The 25,470-nt window shown below is 38.0% G+C and overlaps 1 protein-coding gene across 8 annotated transcripts in view; it reads left to right on the top strand.

The window, feature by feature from the left end:
• LOC144017954 (phosphatase and actin regulator 1-like) overlaps positions 1-24,974 on the top strand; it is a 67,810-nt gene extending 42,836 nt beyond the window's left edge. For 5 of the 8 annotated variants that reach the window (XM_077520003.1, XM_077520019.1, XM_077520012.1 and 2 more), the window contains exons 5-12: positions 350-695; positions 2,798-2,985; positions 5,551-5,707; positions 8,689-8,744; positions 14,627-14,688; positions 18,336-18,476; positions 20,782-20,858; positions 23,332-24,974. In XM_077520003.1, the coding sequence (XP_077376129.1) occupies positions 350-695; positions 2,798-2,985; positions 5,551-5,707; positions 8,689-8,744; positions 14,627-14,688; positions 18,336-18,476; positions 20,782-20,858; positions 23,332-23,347 (1,043 nt within the window). In that variant the 3' untranslated portion in view covers positions 23,348-24,974. Of the gene's footprint in view, positions 1-349; positions 696-2,797; positions 2,986-5,550; positions 5,708-8,688; positions 8,745-14,626; positions 14,689-18,335; positions 18,481-20,781; positions 20,863-23,331 lie in introns of those variants that run through there. The other 3 variants (XM_077519981.1, XM_077519997.1, XM_077520028.1) reach the window with 2 other exon arrangements.
• The last annotated feature ends 496 nt before the right edge of the window (positions 24,975-25,470 follow it).

The raw sequence follows: 25,470 nt of genomic DNA, 5'->3' as shown, positions 1-25,470 counted from the left end.
AGATCTGAAAATGGCTTATTATTTCAATGCACCATACTTTATCACTAACCCACTAATGCGTTACTAAAATCAAAGTTGCAGAAAATACATTTATGAAAACACTTCTTATATGTTTCTTCTATTGGAGTTAAGAACCATATTCTGTATTGTAGTACTTTCATTCAGTTCCTCCCGTGATCAACCGTAGCCATCATTGTCAATCTGCCAGTCAGCGCAAAGTGACGTTAAGCTGACCTAATTCCATCACCGTACGTCTGAGCTCCACGAGCTTTGTTTGTTTGTCTGAACAAACACGCGTGTCGTACATGTACCTGAAAGCCCACATTTCAACTTCTGTCTTCCTCTCTAGATTCTTGCCAGCCAATGAAGTTGCCCTGCATGCCCGGGGCGAAGCACTCGCCGCCCCTCCCGCCCAAGAAAGTCATGATTTGCGTGCCTCCGGGGGGACTGGACTGCACCGCGTCCCCGTCTCCGTCCCCCAACCCCCTCGGCGCTCTGTCCCAAAAGTGCGGCGCCAGCCAGGTGATGGCAGCCCACCACGGGACGCTGCTACCCTCGCAGCTGGCCGCGCTGTCGGCTCTCCACCAGAACCACGGTCACCCTCTGCAGCTGCAGTACGGCAGCTTGCACGCGCCCAGCCGCATCATCGAGGAGCTCAACAAAACGCTGGCGCTGTCCATGCAGCGGTTTGAGAGGTAAGTCGCCACCAGACGATCGGGGTCATTAAAGCCGATGGTGACACAGGGAGGGATTATGGATCAGCGTTTGGCATTCATTCCGATACGTCTTGTACTAGCCTAGTAAGGTTCAATTTGTTAGATTAGCTACTCACACTTGGCTGGATTTACACTACAAATCCAAGTGCCCGCTTATTTTATGTATACAAAAAAAAAATTCTACGTCTATATCCAATTTTAAAAATCCATTTGCATTTGTGCTGTCACCATCGAATATTTTTATTATTCAATCGAGTAATCTGATTCATTGTGATTTTGCATTAAAGTGTATTACAAAAGCAAAAATTTTTGAGCAGATTACTGTTTACCTCATTTGCTCTTAAAAACGTACAAATATGTTTTTTTTGTGTGTGTCCCAAAGACTTATTTATACGTTTGTTTGTTTTTGGTTTTTTTTATGCTAAAGCATACAGAAGGCTTTTATGTAACCTCTCAACTGCAAAGACCAGTTGCAAAAATGGTAGTTATTGCACGAACGGCCAGCAGGTGGCAGCAGACCAAAGGAGATCAACCAGGGCCATGTTGAAAAAAGCTCAATTACTCACAATTCTAAATAGATTTGTGAAAATTGATTAAACTTAGCTATATTCTAATGCTAATTGCTGCAAAACGGAAACAGATAGAAATATATTTTTTTCTGATAAAAGAAGAGACCTTAATCTTTCTTTTGATACACAATATTCTGTGGGCCTTGCAAAATCAGTCAAAGTCCAGTAAAACAACCCGGAGCGAACAGAATTGCTTCCGTAAAAAATGGCTGGGAGCGAATGCGTTAACCAGTGATTGTGTTTATTATGTACTTTGTATTGTTATAGTGATTTTAAAAAAGGTGGATTGATGCGCGATGTTACCGGTTCAGTCATTGTTTTTCAAAGTAAAAACAGATGTTTGCAAAGGTCTTATTTTGAGTAAACACAGAAGATTCTTCTTTCATGAAGGACTACACAAATCAGTGAACAGTTACGGTTGATAAGCAGATGATTTGGACAAATTCACAGCGATTACTCGATTTACTAAAATAGTTGTCGATTCATTTGATCGATTACTTTTACTTGTCGATAAATCGATTCATTTTGACAGCTCTAATTTGTACTTACAGTTCAAGTGATACTTGCATATCCAATATGACCAGATGTATATTGACTGATCACATAAAAAAAGCCACATTTCCAGCTAAAACTCGGTGCGCTAATTAGCGAACCGCCAGGCTTCCCGTTTGGTTTCCCTCTTTTGTTCATTGTAATTTGTAGTGTTTCTCAGTTTGTGCCTGCGGAGACAAATTCATTGTATGTTTTTACATACTTAGCACATATATCTGCTTCTCACTCTGATGTACTGGTACATCAAATATTAAGTGTTACCTACCGTTTAGTTGGCCTGAGTTGACCTGGCCTCATTCCAATCTGAAGATATTAATTTCTATACATTTACCAGTGTAAATTTAGCCTGAATGTTGTTTCTTTACCACTTGAAGTGTCTCTAATAAGAGCATATTAGCATAAATACACTTTAATTAGCAAAGCACCTGCTGTTTATTAGGTGTTTACTTGTGTGTGTTTGTCAGGTTGCCTGCTAATATCAAACATACCCTAACGAGGTCGCACGGATCTAAAATCAACACCGCAGCAGAACACAATGCAACATGGCCTAATTTATTTGAACTCGGCGTGTGTTTGTGTGGGCACGACTGTGCGCAGTAACGTAGGCGTCCCCGGCAGCAAGTCGGCCTGACATAACGCGATCAGCTGCTCCTTTACAAGAGCTCCTTACTATCTTCCTGATTGTAGAAAAGGGACACGATATCTGATTGGATCTTACATAAGCTCCCACGCTGCAGTCTTGTTGTCGCCAAAAGCCGTTTGGGCGGGGATGTAAGGATGTAAAACGGTCATGACACTGCATAAAGTTAAAGCTGGATGTTACGTAATCATATGAAACTTATGGGAAAGGGATGGGAGTTTATTTTTTATTATTTTATATATATATTATTGAAATACCGTTTTTGTGTGGGGAAAAAATGCATTGCCTTCATTTTCATCTCCCTTTGCCTTCGCTCCTAGCTCTTTGTTGCACGTCAGCAATCAGTGCGCTCCTCAGGACAGAAGAGAAGTGCCGTCGGTGATCATCGACTACGAAGACGACAAGGAGAACATGCCCAGCGAGTCCGACTACGAGGATCTGCCTAGCATGTACAAGGACGAGGATGACGTAGATGACGACGACGAAGACGACGACTCCATATTTACAAGTGAGTAGAGAATTGGTCTGTGCGTGTAACCACAGCGGGTTTTAAATGTTTTTTACCTCACACACGTGCGCTTACTGCTATATAGTAAGTAAGTAGTATTTGTTGTACTAGACAATTGCAAGCTTTTTCCCCAAATTAGATGTCAGTCGCATCAAAACTGAGCTATGGGAAGCGAGCAGCAGTCTACACAAAGTATGCAGACTGCTGGAAAATATGAAGTAGAAACAGAATTAGCTAGGCTAACTGTTAGCTTATCTAGTCTCAAAGTAGCGATTGTAAACTGTTCTCCTTGTCACATTTACTGTGGTGAATAGCTTGGGAGACACATTATACAGACATCCAATGTGACTCAGCTCAGTTTATCGTCGATTTATCCTCGATTGCTGACACAAAGTTGCTTTCTGATTGTCTATATTGTCACTTTCCCATTACAATCGTTGAGTCTGTAGAACGGCCTAACTTGTTATTGACCACATACCTAAGGATTTGCCGTCGTAAATATTGGAGCCGGTTTAACGTTTACGTTTGTCAGCCCTGACTGTTTCGGAGCACGTCAGGGACGAAAAATCATTAACACCACGGGACAATCGCGAAGGATACTCCTTTTGACAATTAGGCATGTACTGACTTTGATGGAAGGGGGTAGGGGGAACGCAAATTGGCCAGTCAAAGCGCAGCATAAAACAGAGGTATGACACTTCGCTGATGGCGCCATTGAATTAAATGTTAACTTTTACTTCGAAATTGTTGTGTACTGAAGGATTGGATCCCAAAGCGCAGACACAAATCAGGTTTTAACTAATTATTCACATAACTTGACTAAACAAAAAACAACGAGAATGCATCGAGAATCACGAGACGCCAAGCCCCTTTGGGCTGCGGAGAAGCACAGAGGAACAGAGAGCAATAATCCGGCAAACACACACATTTCTCAGACAGCTTATATAGACAGTCAAATGATGTCATTGGTTGTGGCTAGACATGTGGGTACCAGTACTGACATGGAATTATCTGATTGGCTGTTGACCTGTTGACCCAGTAACACGATTAAAGATTCTTGACATCACCTAACATCACATAGCATTAAAGATTCTTAGCATCACATAGCCCAAAACTAGTCGAAACTTAATGATGGTTACATCAGTACAAAACAGACACTTGACATCACTTAACCCAGCCGTGACCCCAGCCATGAAACAACACCCAAACATTACCCTTGCATGACCCGAGTCATGACAGAAATACTTATGCTCTTAAAATTAAAAATGGTCAGCAATGTCCTTGGGATATCTTCAAAATAATTTTTATGGGATTTTTTGTTCTGTTTCCAAATCCCTTAACTAACCCAGATAAATGCAGGCTCTATATTAAGCTACGTGGCTGTCCAAAAGTCAAACTCAAAAATTCAACCGGCACACTTCAACATACTGTACTTGTACTATCTTTAAAATAATGGTGTGCTGTTAAATGCTAATGTTATGCTAATAACTTTGTGGTTGCAAGTTTTATCAGCTACCTTAAATCAGCTACATGGTCCTGGTTGTTTGGGTAGGCCGATTGCTTTTTGTTTGAATATTTGTACGCAATTTAGACAAAAATAGAAAATAATAATAAAAAATAGATAAATAATAAAAATAGAGTTACATGTCACTTAACGCTTAAAATCTAAATATATACATGTCTAAATTTTATAGCAGGATTATCAGCAGTTTCAGAGTAGAAACTACAGTTTTGGCACAGTTGCTCGACTAATCCAGGCTGTCAGGACTTCTAGCGTCACCTGAAGTCTCCCAGAATGCATTTGTGGTTTGACCTTCAATGCGGGAAAACCAAAATTTGTCTTACACAAGTGCGTTGCCCACAGACACAAATTTTTCTGCTCTTCTTGGCAATAACTGTTCAAGTGTGCAGAGCCTCTTGTGTATTTGACGTACGTGCTGTTTTTCACCTGAGTGCAGCCTCTTTTTTTTTTTTTTTTTTTTTTTTTTTTTTCTTTTTTAAGGTTATGATGACAAGAATCCGACATCACATTTGAATGTGTTAGGTTGTGAATTTGACTGTTCCTGATGCAATATGCAAAAATCAAATCCATTGAGATCATCAAGTATTAAAGAAAGAATGGAGAAAGTGTGTGACTGTCTTTGCTACACTGTGGTGCCCATACACGTGTTTTTCCAGGTTTAACCACCATTGTGGGGTCCCACTTGAAATTGTGGGGACATTTCGGTGGTCCCCACAAGTTCAAACCTCTTTTTGAGGGTCAAGACTTCGTTTAGAGTTTAGAGTTTGATTTAACATTTAAGATAGTGGCGGCTACCTTTTGCGATAACATGGTAATGAAACGGAAGACAGTTTTACGACGTCTTCTGGAGGTTCTGGAACATTTCAGCACTTTAGGAGCTGTCGTAAAATATTCAAAACATTCTGGTGCCCCTCATGTTATTTACACATCCATTATTTAGTGCTGTAGTAGTAAGCTTTTTCTCTCCTAAAACTACTTTTGGTTGCAACTCCTAGATCTGTATTCACTATTCACACCAGAGGCCTGGCAATGTTGAATTTCAGGCACGCTGGCCCAGAAGGTGCTCCGCAAAGACTCGCTGGCTATCAAGCTGAGCAACCGTCCGTCCAAAAGGGAGCTGGAAGAGAAGAACATTCTGCCAGTGCAGACGGATGAGGAGCGGTTGGAGTCCAGGCAGCAGATTGGCACCAAACTCACCAGGTAAGGCAGCTTATTATAGTTAGCAAAAACTGGTGCAGTAGCTAAAACTAAAACTGAAAAAATAGTTTTGATAGTAAGTCAGAATTTACCTTTAGAGATGCAGAACAATTTAGATGTACATAAAGTGCTCACATTTAGCCCGATTATCTGTGCCATTACCTTGCTGAAGTGTACACATGGTGTCAAATTGTAACGCAGTGTAACTAATGTATCATCATATTGTATCGTGTCTGGCTTTATAGTAGTTTTATATGGCTCGTGAATGCACATCCCAACACTGTTTATAGGTCAACAACAGCAACATTTTTGGAAACGGCACTCACGCTTCCTGTCTGCCAAAGTGAGCTTTCTGTCTTAATTTGAGCTGACAAGCCTTCGTTTTTCTCTCCAACAAAGCTACTATAAAGCTGATGGAAATATGAGCCTTTTCTCACACTCACCCCCCATTCAAACCCTTCTTTATACCCTTTCATGTTTCCGTTTCAACATCCGACAAGGATAAATTCTTTATCTCGCCGAAATGAGGCTGTTAAAATGGTGCTGACCTAATTTTGGCAACACGTCACCATCTTGGGTTTTATTTTTTTTTCCTCTCCCTTCGCTTGTCTTCTCTCCGTTGCTCGCTCATCACACTGAATCACCACACAGCATCTCTGGCTGACTCCTCCACATCGCCGCGCCACGTAAAGCCATTTCGGCACCAGCAATTTACAACGCTAGGAGAAATCGGGAATATGGTTGCAAGCGAGGAAGGGAACGTTATCATCCGCAAATGTTGGCACACGAATCAGCCTTCCCCTCTGTGATTGGAACACGGTGCATGTTCCCAGAAGGCCAGCCTGCTTTCTTGTCATGTTTCCAAAAAAAAATCTCTTCCTGTCTCTTTTCGCTGCTTTCTCATCATTGTGTCCTCGAAGGTCATCTCTTTAGTACCAGGTTAAGCAGAATTGTTCATCATTAGAACGTAACATCTTTTACTTTGAGACAGCAGGAGCATATTGGAAAGCTTTCCAATTTCTTTTTTTTTTTTTTTTTTTTTCTGAAAGAAATACAAATTTGCGATAGTGGTTAATGTCCACCAAGGAAGTTAAAAGAAGCTGCTAGCACACTGCATGCCTGGTACTGTAAATTGGCATATAGAGCCAGGTTTCATTCCCTTGTCCCTTTCAGACAGAACGAGGTGGCAAATCCAGATCCAGAAAGCAAAAACCCTGCCACAGTTTGGCTTTAACAGGTACTAGCTAGCTAGCTCCCTAGCAAGTAAACGAGCACAATGGGAGCTAGCTAGGGAGCTAGCTAGCTAGCACCTAAAGCCTTTGGCTCAAGGTGCTAGCTAGCTAGGTAAACAAGCACCATGGGAGCTAGCTAGCTAGCACCTGGGGCTAAAGGCTTCAGCTAGCTAGCTAGCTAGCTAGCTCCCAAGCAGGTAAACGAGCACATGGTAAACGAGCATCTCTGCATAATGTCAGCCTCCTGTAAGGCACTGCGCAATCTATGTCATATAATTAGCGATTACTAGACCCAAAATTAGATTAAAAAAAAAAAAAAATGTTCATGTGACAGAACAATTTTATTTTGATTGTCAACATTAACAGTGGGTTTTTAAAATGAATTATTCGTTCACCACTAGATGGCATTACATAATACACACTAAGTGTTTTTCATACAAATATTTACTGTAAATATGACTTCAGTAAAATGTTAATGTAGTTTAGTGACAGACTATGGCACATCCCGGCATAGAACGGGGTCCCATTTTGTCAAGACATGTTTCACTGCCATCGTTCTGCTACGGATACCCGAACGAGAAGAACTTTGCGATCGTAGTTGGCCTCTGGTGGTAGTTGGAGCTCGTGTCGGACCCAACGGGTGGCCTGCTGCTTACGTTCCACAGCTGGGGTCTGCAGGTGGTCGTCACTCAGTTCCGTGATTCAGCTCCCGCAGCTGGTCTCCCTCTGCTTTGCTCTCGCTTCTCCCGCTAGCCGCTCTTGTTAGGCGTTCCAGATAGTTCTTTCTAGCCACTGCTGCTCGCTCACCCCAAATAACAATTCGTATTAATTGGTGGTAGCCTTTTGAAGCGTTGTCCGTAATTTGTGCATTTCAAAATTGTTGCATTCTATTTGCTCACCACTAGAACGCACTAAAAAATACACACTGTGCCTTTAAAAAGGTGTTTTGGGTAGCATACATGTGGAAAGCCTGTTTATTTCCAATTACAGATTTGTAGAATGAGTAGCACAATTTAAAATGTAAAATGTGCCAAATCTTCACAACAGCTTATTGTCCTTTTGGCTCGCTTGGCGGATTGGATTACTGACGTCTCATCTGAAACGAGGATTGGGGGACAAGAAAACAAGACATATTTGCAATTCAATCCTTTGCGCATAGGAGAGTATCAACATGCCACATCTTCACTTATTATTTGCCCGCTCTTCTTTGCAAAAGGGCTCCAAATATTTTAGACTTCAAGTTTGCTTCCGATGAAGCCATTCTTTTTTTTTTTGTTGTTGATTTGGGACGTATGTTTGGAGTCACACTTCCTCTTCTTTCTCTGACACATCTGAAGGGTTTGAGATAACTGCAGCTGCTTTTTCCCTGATGCGGCCATGCCTAGAATACACTTTCGTACTGGGCTGGCGCATCCAGATGGCTGTTATTTTTAATGAGGTGGCGACAATCGATCCAGTGCCTGCCGACTGCTCTAAAGCAGCAGGGCCCTGACACAGTTAAGAATCCCCAGCGATTGTTTTGGTTATCTACTCACTACAATACAACTGATTATAAATTTCATTTTTTTTCAGTATATTAGGATGAAAAGAGTTTGTCAAAAGCCATTTTATGGACTACTGTCTTCTTTAGAAATTGTGTATCTATGTCTGATGGTACATTTCCATTCAAAATTTACTACTTACACTACATTCAAAATGGCAAACATGTCAACTAATGTGCTGACCTTGGATAACTGTTGTGTTTCTCACTAGGCGCTTGAGTCAGAGGCCGACAGCAGAGGAGCTGGAGCAGCGGAATATCCTCAAACGTGAGCATTTTTACTTTCTACACTTCAAACTGACACACACACACACTTTCACTCCCTCAGAAATTGTACCTGATGGCTCTGTTTTAACTGTTCTTTTTAGTAGTCGGGTCTTATTTCAAATGAATTGATGAAATGCGGACACATGTTTATATAAGTATTGTGCATCATGCCCTTGTGATGGGTAATATTTTAAAAGGCTAATGAGAACGGATAAAATGTTATTGATTGCTATGCTAACATTCATCCTGAGAGCAACTAAAATATGGATTACGCTTAGGCAGATTGCTGAATGTTTTCCTTCTTAACTGGAAATGGGCCCTATTTCTAAAATGATAATTGATTAAATGTTAACACGCTTTACATCGCAAGACAGCAACCTGAGCGCAGACAATGCTAATGAAGACGGTAAAGATTTTATATTATGTCATACAGGCTATTAGACAGACACTATTAGAAAGGACAAAGGATCAAATGCTAACAAGCTAACATTTGCTATGCTAACATTTATCTAGATGACAACTTGGGCAAAATGCTGAGGCAAAGTGAATCTTCTTTACATTTTTTCACTATTTCTAAAAATGTCTCAGATGCTAACATTGCAATAAAGCAATCTGCCTTGGAAAAATGATGACTTCATATCATTCCTTGTAGTTGGATACTGTTATAAATAAGTATAGAGTAGAGATGTTTGATACCACTTTTTTTCCCCAGACCGATACCATTACAAGTATTGAAACCTTACATACTCAATATTGATACAATGTAACTGATACCACTTGTACTTTTGATACATAAAATGTCTATTAAACCAATGACAAATAATTTTGAAGAAAGACCTTTTATTTCCTACAAAAGGTAGAATAGTCACTCTGCAATAGAGAATTTAAATCCAAATTAAAAACAAAAAACAAAACAAAAGAAACTAAGTATTTAGGATTATTTTGTAATAAAGTAACAAAATTGTGAAATAAAACTGATGAACATCTTGAGTTTTAGTGTTTGTTCAAAATGAATTGAAATTATATTATACAGATTCAAGTGTTAACTGTTAAGCATGACACTATGAAGTTGCAAAATAGGGATGGGTGATGCAGCTGAACATTTTATCACATTACAAGTATTTCATATCAGCTGATATTGCTGAATATAGATATTTTGTTACCTATTTAAAATTGATGAAAGATATGACATGATGAAAGATAAGAAAATACAGTCATTCAGATGAAAAAATACCCTATATATTACAAAATATAGGTACATGCAGGTCGAAAAATGTAGGCAACAGTTGAGCATAGCCGCCTGTATAATATGCACAAGTAAAACTGCTGTGCTGCATTCAACAGGAAAAATAGACCTTATTAATGCACTGAATAATAACATTATTGTCAGTTGCAGTAGCATGTTCTTTATGCTAGAGTTATATGAATAACTTGTAGTGATGGGAACATAATTCACCCACGGAACGTTGGGGCGAAGGGAGAGTTCCGGGTGGGAAGGTTTTGTTACGTGGAAAAGGGGAGTTAGCCTGTTAGCTTCTAGCTGAGTGGGGAGTTGCTGTTCAGACCTCAGAAGCTGATGTCAATAAAACGCCCGCCTTTGGCTCCGCGCTTCAACACTCCGCCTCCGACTCCCGTCACTGCTCGCTACAAACTCTTAATATGTTACGTCGTTACTGACATTACCAGGCATGTCAGTCATGTAACGTTATTATATACCGTACGCTTATTCAGCCTGTAGTTCTCTATTTTATTTTTATTTTAAATTGCCTTTCAAGATGACATGTATGTTTTTGGTGTTGGATTTTATCAAATAAATTTTCCCCAAAAATGCGACTTATACTCCAGTGCGACTCGTATATGTTTTTTCCTTCTTAATGATGCATTTTTTGGCTGGTGCGATTTATAATCCGGAGCGACGTGTCATCCGAAAAATACGGTACCCCATATATTAAAATACCTAGTCTGTACTCACCCATCCAGAGTACAATACTGGCTAATAAAAGCATTATTATTTCTAATGAAAATTGATAAAATGCTAGCATGTTAACAATCTCTGCTAGCATCTACGTAGCAAGAACCTACAGATAAGATTTGTATTAGTATGACTCTCGGCGAAAAATGTTTCCCCTCCTGTGTTTTGGTGCATTTCCGTGTGGCTTAAGTCCATATTTATTGATTTATATGATTAAAATGCATTTCCTCCCTTATGCGTGCAAACAAGCCGCGGTCCTTCGTTTTATTCCATCTCAGCCTGACGTTTTATGTTGCGGCAGGCGAGCGGGGTTCCCCGAGGAAGTTGAGCCCAGCGAGATTGCTTTCTTAGCTCCGCTACACACGCACGCCGTATCAGAGAAGCGCAGCCCTGTTGCCCGGGCACTCTGTGACTTTCACATCAAAGTGTGATATACCAACACTTTCCTGCTCCACCCGGAGGCTCCGCAGACACGGGGAAAAAGTCAAAGGATTTACGAGCGACGCGCCACGGCCCCTTTCATCACTGGCACGCTTGCAAGGTTAAATCAAATGCGCGGGAGCACCTTGATGCCAGATCGATGACAGATTCTAATTGTGAAGGATTTTACAAAAAGGAGTGTGCTGTAGTCAGATTTCATTAAAATAAAAGAGATTTGATCAAATGATAACATGTTAATATCTAGAACAGCTTGTAACTGATTTGAGTATAGATCCTTCCAGTGTGACATCACGTTTAAGTGCGCCCCTTGAGGTGGAGGGCAGGGCGTCAATGCGAGTGAATTAGAAAAAATCAGCGTGACCTAGAAAATAGGTCAAACAGTTGATAAATCAGCGACCAGCGCTATGATGAACTTGTGCGCGGATGCTCTAATGGCTAACAGTTTTTATGCTAATTTATTGCCAAAATAGCAACCTGAGTACAAGTATTGCGGAGGTAATATTCATAATACATAATGTCCTGTTTTGGGCTATTACTGAAAAAAATGCTAATTATGTGACTGCTGCGAAGCAAAGCAGGCACATATTACCATCCTAGAAAACGGCCCCTGCATTTATTATAGCGGAATTTTTCAGAAAAAATGCGTCCCGAACTGTTGAACGTACCGGCACAAATGAGGTATCAAAAGATGCGGCCCGATCTGACTTTTTTTTTTTTTTTTTTTTTTTTTCTTTTTTTCTTTTTTCTTTTTTTTTCTTTTTTTTTTCTTTCTCGGACTTCCGAGTTACCATGTCGACGCAATTCCCCCCCCAAAAAACCCCGCCAAAAAGTCCCATAGGAATGAATGGAGAAGGGGGAAAAAGAGCCACAAATTAAACACCTTTTTCCAAGCCACGCTGCGCGCACATACATTTACCGAAGTTAAGTTAGTTAGTATACTAATGCTAAATTAGCATGTTACTGCTAGCTTAGCATGCTAATGCTAATGTTAAGTTAACAAACTAATGCTAGCTTAGCATGATAATGTTAAGTTATCATGCTAATTTCAAGTCAGCATGCTACCGCTAATGTTAAGTTAACATGCTAACACCGCCAATGTTAAGTCAGCATGCTAATGCTAGCTTAGCATGCTAATGCTAAGTTAGCATATTAATGCTAATGCTAATTTAGCATGCTAATGCTAACTTAATATGCCAATGCTAGCTTAACATGCTAATGCTAAATTAGCACACTAATGCTAAGTTAGCATATTAATGCTAATGCTAATTTAGCATGCTAATGCTAACTTAATATGCCAATGCTAGCTTAACATGCTAATGCTAAGTTAGCATGCTAATGCTAGTGTTAAGTTACCATGCTATTGCTAATGCTAAGTTAGCTTAAGCATGCTATGCTAGCTTGCTGACTGATTGAGAGGTAAAGTACACCAACATTTGGCAAACTGTTCAGTGCATTCGGCTTTCCACCTTGCAAGAGTCAGCAGTCACATCCAAAAATTCTGCGGAAATTTTTCTAGTAACAATTGTTCTGCTAACATTTGTCCATACACCATTTTGAATACAAAATGTGCTTGGGCAGATTGGTAAGTGTTTTCCATCATGCCCTGTAGTTACTAAATAGTTCAAACAACAACAATAACAAAATCATGCTAAACACACATTTGAAGCTGCTAGCAACATGAATACAAAAGGGTATTTATTATGGATAAAATTCTAACATGCTATGAATTGCGACGCAAACATTTATCCAGAGCGCAACTTTTACTTACAACACACTTAGGCTGGATTGACAACTGTTATACATCATCTGCTGAAGTTAGTGCCATTTCTTATGGGAGTTGAGAAAATAGAAATATGCTCACATCGCAAGATTGCTACCTGAAGGCTGACAAGGGTTGTACACCACACCTTGTATTGTAGTCTGATACTTTAACAAATTTGAATTGAAATATTAACAAGTAACAAGACGATAAACTGAGTACAAAAAGTGCTTGGAGAGCTTGGTGTTTTCTCATCTTGCCATAAATCAATCAAAATGTAGGGTAATCACATTGTGCCAAATGGTTTATGCAAATAATTGTGCTAACATGCTATGATTGCTTTTATCCACGGGGTAACTTTAATTAAGAACACATAGGCAGATATGTACATTACGTTGCGTTTAGTATGTACTATTGCTGCATTCCAGGAAGATGGATTTATCACACTCATAATTACCAGTTGCGACCTCCAAAGCGTTGCAGGCAAATGTAAACAAAGATGGGAGATTCCAATACATTTTTTTGTTGAGATTATTCAAAACACATTTTGACCTCGAGCAAACCTCTCTTCATACTTTGCTTTCAGGAATGTCATATCTCATAAGCATTTCATACATTTCACACAACAACTTAATGTTTGTGTTGCGTGAAGTTATTTAGAATATTATGTTTTGCTATTCATGGTCTGTGTCTCTTGGGGGTGTCGCCATTGTCGAGATGAGTGGCGTGAGTTTGAAGCTGGCCCTTTCTCTGACTTCGTGGCTTGGAACTCCCAGAAGGAGGTCGGAAAACTCAGACTTCCCACCTTCCTTTAATGCAGCATAAGTCTCAGCAGCTTTAAGGATTTTATGTCATGGCTTGTTAAGAGATTTAAAAAAATAATAATAATAAAAAAAAAAGTGAGGTTGATCAAATCCAACTCAACTTTATTTATAAAGCACTTTAAAAAAAGCATTGTTGTATACAAAGTTTTGTATATGGAACAGAAATTGGTCAAGTAAAATACCGGTAGGTAAAACAAGAACAAAACAAACATAATTAAATTTACATTAATAAATTAATAAGAAGTAGGTGAATCAACACACAAATAAATAAATAAATAGAATAAAGTTGAAATTCATAACACAAATTACATCACACACCCCAAGCACCAAAACAATGTTAAGTCTCATGGTGCACCAAAAGCCAAAGAATACAGATGGGTTTTAAAACAGGTTTAAAAAATGCAAGGTAGAACTTGAGTGTCCGGCTATTATGAATGTATAAGATGAATCAAACTTATCTCGAGAACATCTTTAATAATGATAATAATAAAAAATGTGGAAAGGGAGTTTCTTCGCATGTTGTCGGGTACTATTTCTCAGGAGAACTGGAAAATGCTAACACGCTAACATCTCAAGTTGGAAATCTCGGCCACTTTATAACATGCATCAATTTTAATGAGAAGGGATTTCTATTTTAATCCAATTGGCTAATCATGCAATCATGAGCACGCACCAAAGGGAAAACTTGAGAGTACAAAGCAATCGCGCTCCCCTGACGCGCATCGCTAATGCTATTAAACAGCCAATGATGAAAGCGATTTGAGGTTACACAAGCACATTCGCTTTAGTTTAGCATTGCTGTCTAATTGGCCACATTAAGCAGAGTACGTGTTTGCTTCCCTTGTTAGTAATTGCACAACTGCAGTAACGCTCCTCCTTCTCCGCAGCTCGCAACGAGCAAGAGGAAATCGAGGAGAAGCGGGAGATCAAGCGACGGCTGACTCGGAAGGTGAGTTCACACAACACAACAACAAATTGTCGGGGGGCCGTTGTTGCGCGTTCCCCTTGGGGGGGCACGCGCGTCCTTGTTGCCCTTGGCCCCGGCAGTATGTCGGCTGCCAAACCCTTAGACCCCATGGAGAGGTGTTGAGCATGTTCCTGTCGCTTTCAATTAAGCAACACTTCCTGCACCCCTGCAGGCATCCCGCTCTCGACAAAAAAAAAAAAAAGATCTTACATCTCCTGCACTATATTTATATCTTGTTAATACAGCAGGACTGCCAAAAATTAAGCTCACCTAAAGTGGTCCAATTTGGTCTTCAACCCAGATTAATCTGGGAGCGTGCCTCAAAAGTTAAATGCATTTCAAGTGTAGTGGTGGTCTCATTCATTCAGTGTTTACTCGATTTAGTGTAAATAACAAAGTAAATATGAGTAAAATTTCATATCTACACTATTTGTGAAAGATTTTTTTTTTTAATTAAATTGCTGTATAATTACAGTGAGTCCTCAAGTTACGGGATAGACCGATTATTGACCGGCCCAATTATGACAAATATCGGCGTCTGCCTTTTTTCCAATCTGAAGGCCGATAAAGTTGGTATCTCGCCGAGCTGTGAATGCTTGCGAACGTAGCAAATTTAGGGTTTTCATCAAGAAGTTCACAGGCAGTTTTTATTTGTCCTCAAGACATTTCGAACGTGACATTTTTTATTGTCTGCGAAGATCTTTTGAAACCTTTTACAAACTGACGAAACTCACAAATCAGCTACATACATGTATTTGCATGCATTTGTTGCTCAATGAGATACAGGGACATTTTCATTTATGGATTTATTTAAATTTTCGTTTTATAAAAAAAAAATAATGCTGACACTGGTAACTCCCTACATTTTTATTTTTAAAAATTAAAAAATAAATCAATTCAAACATTTTGTTGAAATTATGGAAAACTTTATTTCCAGTAGAAAACTTTAGGGAAATATTTGCTTGCCTAGTTTTTAATTAAGCTGACATGCTGATGATCCTGGAAGCTCCTTGCAATTTTTGTTACATTTTTAAACAAAGCTGAAGGCTGGGTTCAAGAAAATTGTCGAAAATCACAAATATGCGAGGGAACACGAGTATTAAAATAAACATTTTACCTTCTCAAATATCTCACTTCAACTAAGCACCTGGCACTCTCTGTAACTCCATGCCTTTAACTAAACACCTTATTTCAAATCTCTACCTCGTCCTGGCTTTTTGTATAAAATGCCTACCTTGAATTAGATTCCTGGTAATCTCGGCAGGTAAATAATTGAATGCCTCATAAAATAAATGTCTTGCTTTATATAGCAAACATCTGTTACTCTGCAGTCAAGTACATAACTAAATGCCTCCTCCTCCACACCTTACTTCAAATAGACCCTGATGAGTTGCAGTTTAGGATGTAAACACCTCATTTCCAGTTGACGCCAGTAATGGCTGTTAAGTAACTAATTTCAGTGTGTTATTTTAATTTTGAGGCATACTTCTCCCAAATGCTGGTTGAACTCCAAAGTGTGCCACTTTTGTATGGAGGACCAAAAATGCCAAAATTATAAATAAATAAATAAATAAATAAATACTGTGACTGGCTGGCAACCATTTCAGGGTGTACCCCACCTTCTGCCTGAAGCCAGCTGGGATAGGCTTCAGCACCCCACGCGACCCTTGTGAGGAGTAACCGGTTTTAAGAAGACGGATGGATAAATAAATGTGAAAAATTGATGTGTGTGTGTGTGTGTGTGTGTATATATATATATATATATATATATATATATATATATATATATATATGTATGTACATGCCTATATATATTTTGTTGTTTTTATTTCCATTTATATTTATTTTTTTGTATTTATGTGTTTTTGTATGTAACTTTAGAATTATATTTTTACATCTGTTCTTGTTTTCACATTTATTTATTTATTTATTTAAATTTTGGTCTTTTTGGTACTCCATACTTTTAGACAGTTGGAGGCATACTTCTCCCAAATGTTGGTCGAATTCCAAAGTATGCCACTTTTGTATGGAGGACCAAAAATGGCAAAATTAAAAATAAATAAATAAATTTGAAAATAAAAACGAATATAAAAATATATACAATTCAATATAATGTAGCCTATATATATTTTGTTGTTTTTTTAATTTACATTTATATTTTTTTGTATTTAATTTTTGGATTAGTTTTTTTACATCTGTTCTTATTTGTACTTATTTTTAATTTTGGCATTTTTGGTCCTCCGTACTTTTAGCTATTTGACGACGCAAAACAATTGAATTGTATTTTTACAGTACACCACAATAATAAACATTGTTAAATGTCTGACTGTCTTTTGTAGGGGTGGGAACCTCTGGATACCTCACGATACGATATGCAATACAAGGCTCACGATAATGATTATCTCACGCTATAACGATACCGGGATTATTGATATATTCGTCAGGTAATAAATCCACGATAATTTATGATTAAACTACTCAAGAAATACTGTTTTTTTCCAATGAGAAAATAGTTTCTTTTTGTACCATCACTGAAACACAATATTAAAACTGGTGTCTTCTTCACAGTGAGTACTTTAGTGTTTTGTTTTTTGTTTTTTTGTTTTTTTAATAGAAATGACTCCTTAACAGAGACTACTTTCTGTGAACAAATTTGTGTCTTTCTTAAACACTGTCATGCAACATGTCAGTCAGTTACATAGTCAATTTATAGTCAGTTTAAAAACTGACACAATTTTTTGTGTAACATTGTAAAAGTAAATACATATTAAATCCAATTAAATCAATATTAATATTCGTCAGAAATTGTGTGCTTCAAAATGTTGAAACATGAAATATGTTTTAAAATATATAACACAAATTTTTCATCGAAATGTATGCAAAATTGAGTCAGTTGCTGGACAGATAAATGTCTTCCACAAAGTAAAAGTAAGCTGATGAGTCTTCTTCGACTGAAGACTTCCGTCCATTTCCCCGCCACTCTTATGAGGTGCTCCCCCTAGTGGCCCACCAACTAATTGCTCAATAAGTCATGAACAATGGAGCCGTTAGAGTGGCTGTATATTAACTCATTCACTCCCAGGACATTTTCACTGTTTTACTGGATTTTTACTGATTTTGCAAGGCCCATAGAATATTGTGTCCTATTGCTATAAAAACATGGAATCTACCAAAAGAAAGATTAGAGCCTCTTCTTTCATCAGGAAGAAAAAAAAGTACATTTCTATCTGTTTCCATTTTGCAGCAATTAGCATTATATGGCTAAGTTTCATCATTATTCACAAATCTGTTTAAAATAGTGGGGAAAAGAGCTTTTTGATCTCTTATACTCTGCTGCCATCTGCTGGCAGTTTTTGTAATAACTACCATTGCCTCAAGCATTCTCTTCAATTCAGAGGTTGCATCAAAGCCAAAATGTTTAAATACATCTTTGGGAGCGTAGTCATATTTAAAATAGAACGTATTTATACGTTTTTGGGAGTGAGTTAACTACAAATATTGCAAAACTTGCGTAGGCCTATCGATAATCTATCGGGAGGCAAAGTATCACGATTTATCGCGATATCAATATATCGTCACACTCCTACTCTTTTTGTGAAGGTGACCTATTTTTGATGTTGTTGTCCCAGCTGAGCCAGAGGCCCACCGTGGAGGAGCTGAGACAGGCCAAAATCCTCATCCGATTCAGTGACTACGTGGAGGTCTCAGACGCCCAGGACTACGACCGGCGGGCAGATAAACCCTGGACCCGGCTCACCGCAGCTGACAAGGCCAGTCGTGCTTCCTGCTTCAAGTATTATCGATGTTATTCCACATTTTCAATTTGTAACTTCACAGGTGTTTTAATCACTTGTCTGATATACTTGTGTCAAAATACACTTGAAAGCACTTGTTTCGATTTTGTTCCATCGTCAGATATTGGTAGAAAACAAAAGAGTTTCTTGGTAGTGATGTTTCCGACTCGACACTCTTGGAAGTAAAACGCCCCGAAGCGCTCCCGCTGCGCCCCTCGCCTTCCTCCTTTTTTTCCCTTCCCTCCAACTTTCCTCGCCTTGTGAGCCTTTTGAGCACGCATAGATCACACCTGAGGACCACTCGTGGAAATCACGGGGGCTCTGACTGTTTTGATTACGCAATAGCTCGCCTTACGTAAGGGAGTAATCGGACAAGCGGAGCCGCGGGACGGCGAGCTGCCGACATGTCGACTTCCCGCTCCCAACATCAAAGGCGCAATATAATAATATCATCGAATAGTTTGCCTTCCTCTTTAAGGAACTCGCTGCTTTATAATAACATAAAATATAATAATGTCATTCTTTGACGTCCTCAAATTTGATGACTTTTTCCTGAAGTGACCCAAAATAGAGAAAATGAAAACTATCATTCTTTTGTACTTTTGTACAGGGGCTACAAAAGTTTGTGTTCAGCTCAAATTTCAGCCATTTCTATTAAAATGGAATTTAGATTTACAGGTGTGTTAAAGCGAGTGGTAATTTTGTTTTTAATTGAAACTATCATTTTCATGTATCCTATAGTTTTGTCTGTTTTTTTTCTCTGTTTTTTTGTTGTTGTTGTCTTTATCGGATATTAGTAGCCTTGTTCAAGAGGGAGCTTGAAGCATTCCATCTCAAAACCGTGAGAGTCCAAGACATTCATAAATTACATTTTCTAGGACAGTATTTACTGCAGGTTCTTGCCAAAATGTGCACCTGTTGGTATTAAAAGAGGAATCTCAAAACAGTTAAAAAAAAAAAAAAAAAATGTCAGTTGTGTGCGTATTTTTGTGGCACAGTTCATGGAGGAGTTTGAGACAGTCCAAAAAACTTTCCACCCCATTTTTACAGGTTGCCACAAAAACAGACACCTGTTTGACTTTGAGGACTAATGAGATAATCTCGTGAAAGAGTAAAATGCATGCGAATGAGCAAATATAAAAAGAAATATGAGAAACAAAAGTCACATCATCACACGCTTAATACAATGATGACCTCAGTCATATTTTCACTTTTTTTTCCCCCTTCAACATCTCAGGATGCTGGCCACCTCTGCTAAAATTGGCTACATCCTTAGTTAAACAAATTATTAAATTCTACACCAGAAATTAAACATTATTAATAAATACCTATAATATAATCAGTATTTGGTTCAGTTTTTCATGTTTTCTGAAAAAATAAAAATAAAAATAGGCAAAGCGAATGGTATAAAAAAAACTTTTATTGAACATTAACATGTCTGTAGCACACTATAGTGTAATAATTTCCTGAAAATCTAAAAAATAATAATAATAATAATAATAATAATGCACTTAACTCAAATGATCAAGAATGTAGTAATAATAATAATTTCAACAATAATGTAATTAAAAAAAATTGACTGACATTGTAATATCATTTGAAAACTTCATTTTCAGTTTTTGTTCTCTTTCTGAAGCACGAAGATGTCACAAAATGGTATACCAAGGTCTGTCCAATAGGAAAGTAGTACACTGGTAGAAGCAGCGCTACCCAGACTAGAGGTCATGATCACCAACTGAGTGTCATCACCATCAAGTGTATGCTTTTGTGTGATTTAAATCCACACTGGACTACATATTGATAACGCTCACTTTTTTTATGCTCATATTTTTATGAAAGACACACTGAATTCATCAGATCAATTGTATGCAGGCATCATACCGCCCTCTGGTGAAACTGTTCCTGCACTGCAGTCTTGGAAAAATTGCGATTTTCTTCACATTTGATGCACCCTGCCAAAAGTAAATATTTCAGTAAATAAAAATATTTATGCTTGCTTGTATATTATTACGTGTAATGTGCTTGTTTTCAGGGGTTTGCCACAATATCAGGACAAAACTAAAACTAAAAAAATAATAATGCTAAGATGAGAAAGCTAGTTTTATTTTTCATGATGGATATTATTAATGGTATCAACTACAGGCTGGATTTACATGGCAGGTTTAAGTGCCCAATTTTTCATCTACGATTTTGCAATTTTCATGCGATGTTGTATCTGTCACTTAAAAATGTGAAATTGTGGGTCTTAATTGTTCATTTGTTTGTGTTTTTTCAAATGCAGGCAGCTATTCGAAAGGAGCTCAACGACTTCAAGAGCAACGAGATGGAAGTACACGAGTCGAGTCGTCATTTAACCAGGTAACGTCACGTCTGTCTGCAGTTGAGCAACTAAATGCCTCCCCAAAATAAACACTTTACTTTGGACACATGGGATGTCTGCATTTATATCATTTAATGCCTCCTCAAACACATGACCTCAAATAGATGCCTGATACTCTGTAGTTAAGTTTCTTACCTTACTTCAAACTAAAGACAGTACTCTCCAGTTACATAAGTAAACACAAAGTACCTCCTCAAATAACTGGCTGGTATTCTCTGTCTTGAACATAAAATTTCCTCCTCAAATTAACCATACACAAATAGAAACCGAACACTCTGCCGTTAACTAATTGCCTCCTTGTAAACACCTTATTTCAGAGATGCCTGATTCAGTCTGCAGTAAATGAACTGCCTTCTTAACTCTTTGACTGCCAAAAACGTCTAATGACGTATTCTGAAATCGTAATGAATTCCACCATAAACGTTAATTGACGTTTAGTATGTTTTTTGTTTCTTTTTTTGGGCAGTGCAACGGCTTGTGCAGCGCTGCCTTGTCATTGGGGTTGTGAAATCAAAAACAACCACTAACTATGGCCAACAGATGGTAGCATTGTATCTCTTTTCAATGGTGTATGGAATTTCAATGTGACATGACAAATCTGATACAATCGAACGTTTTCAAGGACGACGTGACTGCTCAAAGCCTTTGTCACATTAAATTTAATTCAAAGAGTGTGACTAAACAAAAAAAAAATATTAGTATCAAAGTCACTGTTGTCCAAAAAAAAATGTATCTTTTTCACAAAAAGCTTGTTTTTTCTATTTTTTTGTATTTTTGCTTACGCCACTCAAATGACCCATTTTCAAATGGTGATTACTAAAGAATGGAATAAGGTAGAAACATACTTTTTTGTTCTCATGAAAGAATGGAATCCAATCTTTCATATGGTATCCACCATGTTTATGTAGTCATACCGCCCAATATTGTTTGCTTTGAAAGATGAGTGAAAATCGTCTGGCATTGTCGGGGTTGTTTGTTTGGTTAAGGTTTGGCAGTCAAAGAGTTAAATGCAGTGCATGTGCCACTTGAAGTAGATGCCAGCCACCCTCTGCTGTTCATTCACGTAATGCCTCCCCAAATAAAAAACCTTACTCTGAAGACACCTGGCGCGCTGCCATGAACCAAATGCACAAACCCACACTTACTCCAGATAAACACTTGGTGGTACTCTACAGTTAACTAAATAAATAATGAATAAAGAAATACCCCCTCTAAATAAACACCTGATGTAAATTACGTTTTAAAAAGAGAATTGTTGAAACAATTTAAGATTACAAATTGAATTGTTGACCAACTTAAAAAAAAAAAAAATCGCTTCAATTGGTAACACACAATTGAATTTAGTCCAAAGTGAATATATTAAGTTTATTCAATTATGAGTTCATTAAACTTAATTCATCTGAATTGGGTTAATTCAAAATGACTCCAATCCAAAGTATTACGTTTAAAACATTATCAAAAAAAAGCGAAGTTTCCAACGCTGTGAAAGTACCCTGTAGGCATATTTTGCTTGCGTAGCATTAGCAACTAGCACATGTGTAGCATATGTTATTCTGTTGTCCCCAAGTGTCCTTTATGCTGTTTAATGACACTGCAGTTGGACTTGGACTTAACTGTAAAACTAAATACACAACGTTAAGAATTACATCCACTGTAAATTTAAATACCTGTACATAACATCAACAACTTCTTTTTAAAACATCGCTAGCCTAGCGCTAAGAAGAAGTTAGCAAATGCTAACAGTAAGTTAGCGTCGACTTCGTGTTTTCCCTTCAAATAACAAATATCTGCACTCAAATCTTGTTCTCTGTGGGAACACATCCCCATAGATGGGATACTATTACACAAAGACACAATTTCTTCTTCCCAATGTGTGAAAAACTAGTTGTTTTAATAGGATTCAATCACAACTTTCTTCTGTACTCACTTTAAGTGTTTAAAATGAATTGGGGAAGGGGTTAATTTTATGCATTACATATTTTTAAATAATCAGCAGATTAATTGGTAATCAGTATTTTTTTTTCTGCCAATAATCTGCATCGGCCTCAAAATGCATATCGGTCGGGCCTACTCATTATTAATTAAACTTAATATATATTCACTTTCGACTAACTATTCAATTGTTTGTTACCAATTGAAGCAATTCAATTTGTAATCTTAAATTGGTTCAATTATTCTGTTTTTAGAGAGTAGATGACAGATAATCTACGTACTATTCAAATAAAGTACTAAATATACTCTGCGGTTAAGTAATTAAATGCTTCTTCAAATAACCACCTGGTATTTATCTGCAGTTAAGTTGGCTAAGTACAAGATTACATCTTAGATTTGAATGCAGCGTACACTGGTTGGCGATGTGGTAGCAAAGCCCCAGGCTGATGAAATGTCTTGAAATGTTTTTTTTTTTTTTTTAAATAACATGTCATACATATTTTATGTCCCCCCTTTCAGGTTTCACCGACCATAGTAGACCATCGCTGTGTCAAGCAGTGCTGCAGGGGTAGAACCTTAAGTGCTGGACAGTCAAACGGTGCCCGTTTTTGTCGCTAAGGCCATGTCTTCTGAAATGCCTTCCCCCCCACCCCACTCCAAAACCCCTGACAACTGAGTCGGTACTACACCCACTAATTAGCCCACCCGCTTGTAGTAGCACATCAGTTAAGTCAACACCCCCCGCCCTCCATTTTGTGGAATGAGCTCATCGAAACGTCATGCTTGAGCTCTCAGCTGTCTGACAGAACATTTCGTCACAATGTTTCTTCTTGACGATGACGTCGTCCCACAACGGAGCTCCTGTGGGAGCAACTGTCATCCATCTTTGACCGCATCGGCGGGGAGGGACGTCACGTCACAATGTGCAATATTTGATTTGGTTGCGACGCTTTAGGGCCCTCTAGAGTTCGATCCGCAGTTGTGTTCTTCCCACGTTCTGTACTGTACCGACAAATGTTGTCATCCAAGTCGCTTACTGTGAATCCCGAGGGGCTTGCTCTCTCCAAATGTACATTTTGTTTATAGTTGAACAAATCAGATTTCCTTCACTCGTGTCAGAATTGTGTACATTTTATGTAAGAAAAAAAATGCATCTGACTGATGTGCGTATGTTTATATTATTTCAATTTTTTTATTTTTTTTTAAATGTTTTTTGGGGTGTGTAGAGGCCTCAGTGTACATTTCCCTGCTCTTTGGGTGGAAGTATTTTGGAATTAATACCAAGAGCAAGACTCACTGCAGTGTTTTTTTTTTTTTTTTAATATTAGAATTTATGCCTCATAACCTGCGTTTTATTGTACACTTTGCTTTCTTTTTACAAGCAATAGCATTTGCTCTTTTGAACAACACGCCACCCAGTCTTTTTTTTTGTTTTGTTACAGTGCTTATATAGGTTATACATTCTTATTTTTTAAAGTGTACTACATCAGGATGACGTTTCCTGCTGTCATCTCCACTGAGCCAATTCGATATCTGCCTCAATACAAATTCAACATGGCATGGTGACAATTCTGGACAAGAAGTGGATTTTAATGGACTGATTTTCAAAATCTGAACTCATTTGCACTGTCGCTCAAACTTTATGGACTTTTTTTGTCATTTATTTTCCTGTATTACATTGAATTAAGATGTGAATTGTATGTCAGGTGCGGGAAATGTCTTCTCCCTTGGAGAATGATTTCAAGCTGCGTGGCTTGCATGGGTGTTGTATTCATTTGGAGCACAAATCAGTTCAAGTAATTTCACCAAGTCAACTCGCCTCACTGATGTTGAAAATGTGGGCATTTCCCCCTGTGTATTTTTTTTTTTAATTGTTAATTCAACACAATAGGAATGATCTAAACACTCCACTTTTGATTGTCTGTATGACAATCAAGATAAAACAAGCTGCCACGCATGCATGAGGATTTCCATTTTGCCAGATTAAAAGAAAGAAAAAAAAAAAAGGAAAATGAACTCAGCAATAACTGTTTTCCTTCTCAGATTGGAACAACTCAATAGATATCAAAATGTTTTTTTTTTTCCCACCACCCACACTTTTGGAATACAGAATGCCATGTAAAGGATACATAATGCCAATTAAAATCCCATTTCTGAATGCATTTCCATTTTGTGCTTTTTTTTTTTTTTTTTTCAGAGATGACTCTGCCATACATTTCTACAAAGGGATTGAATTTGAGAAATACGTCATCCATTGCGCTGTAAGTGGGCAGCAACCACCCGATTACAGATGTATGAAATATCATCCAGAGTGATTATCCTGTAACCGTAAACTGACATGTTGCTTGCTAAATGGTTTTCATGTTTGCAAATCAGATTTTTTTTCACTTTGATATTAAAAATTATAAATATTATGATATTAAAAAACAATCAAAAATGCGTGCAATTGTGCATATATATTATGATAAACATTTTGGGGGATGGGGGCGTTAATTACCTCCTGGGGGACTAAAGCATGTTGGGAGAAAGTCTGAGTACAGAGGGGGGAAAAAACATCAAGTTCACCGTCACCATTGAACTATTAGAATTATTTATTATCCTCTAAGAACTGTAGTACTACTATATAAAATTTACTGCATCAACGCACAAGTATTCCAA

Source organism: Festucalex cinctus, chromosome 1 (assembly GCF_051991245.1).
Source record: "Festucalex cinctus isolate MCC-2025b chromosome 1, RoL_Fcin_1.0, whole genome shotgun sequence".
NCBI lineage: Eukaryota > Metazoa > Chordata > Actinopteri > Syngnathiformes > Syngnathidae > Festucalex > Festucalex cinctus.
Note: the sequence above shows the minus strand (reverse complement) of the source record. Positions and strands in the feature narration are given on the sequence as shown.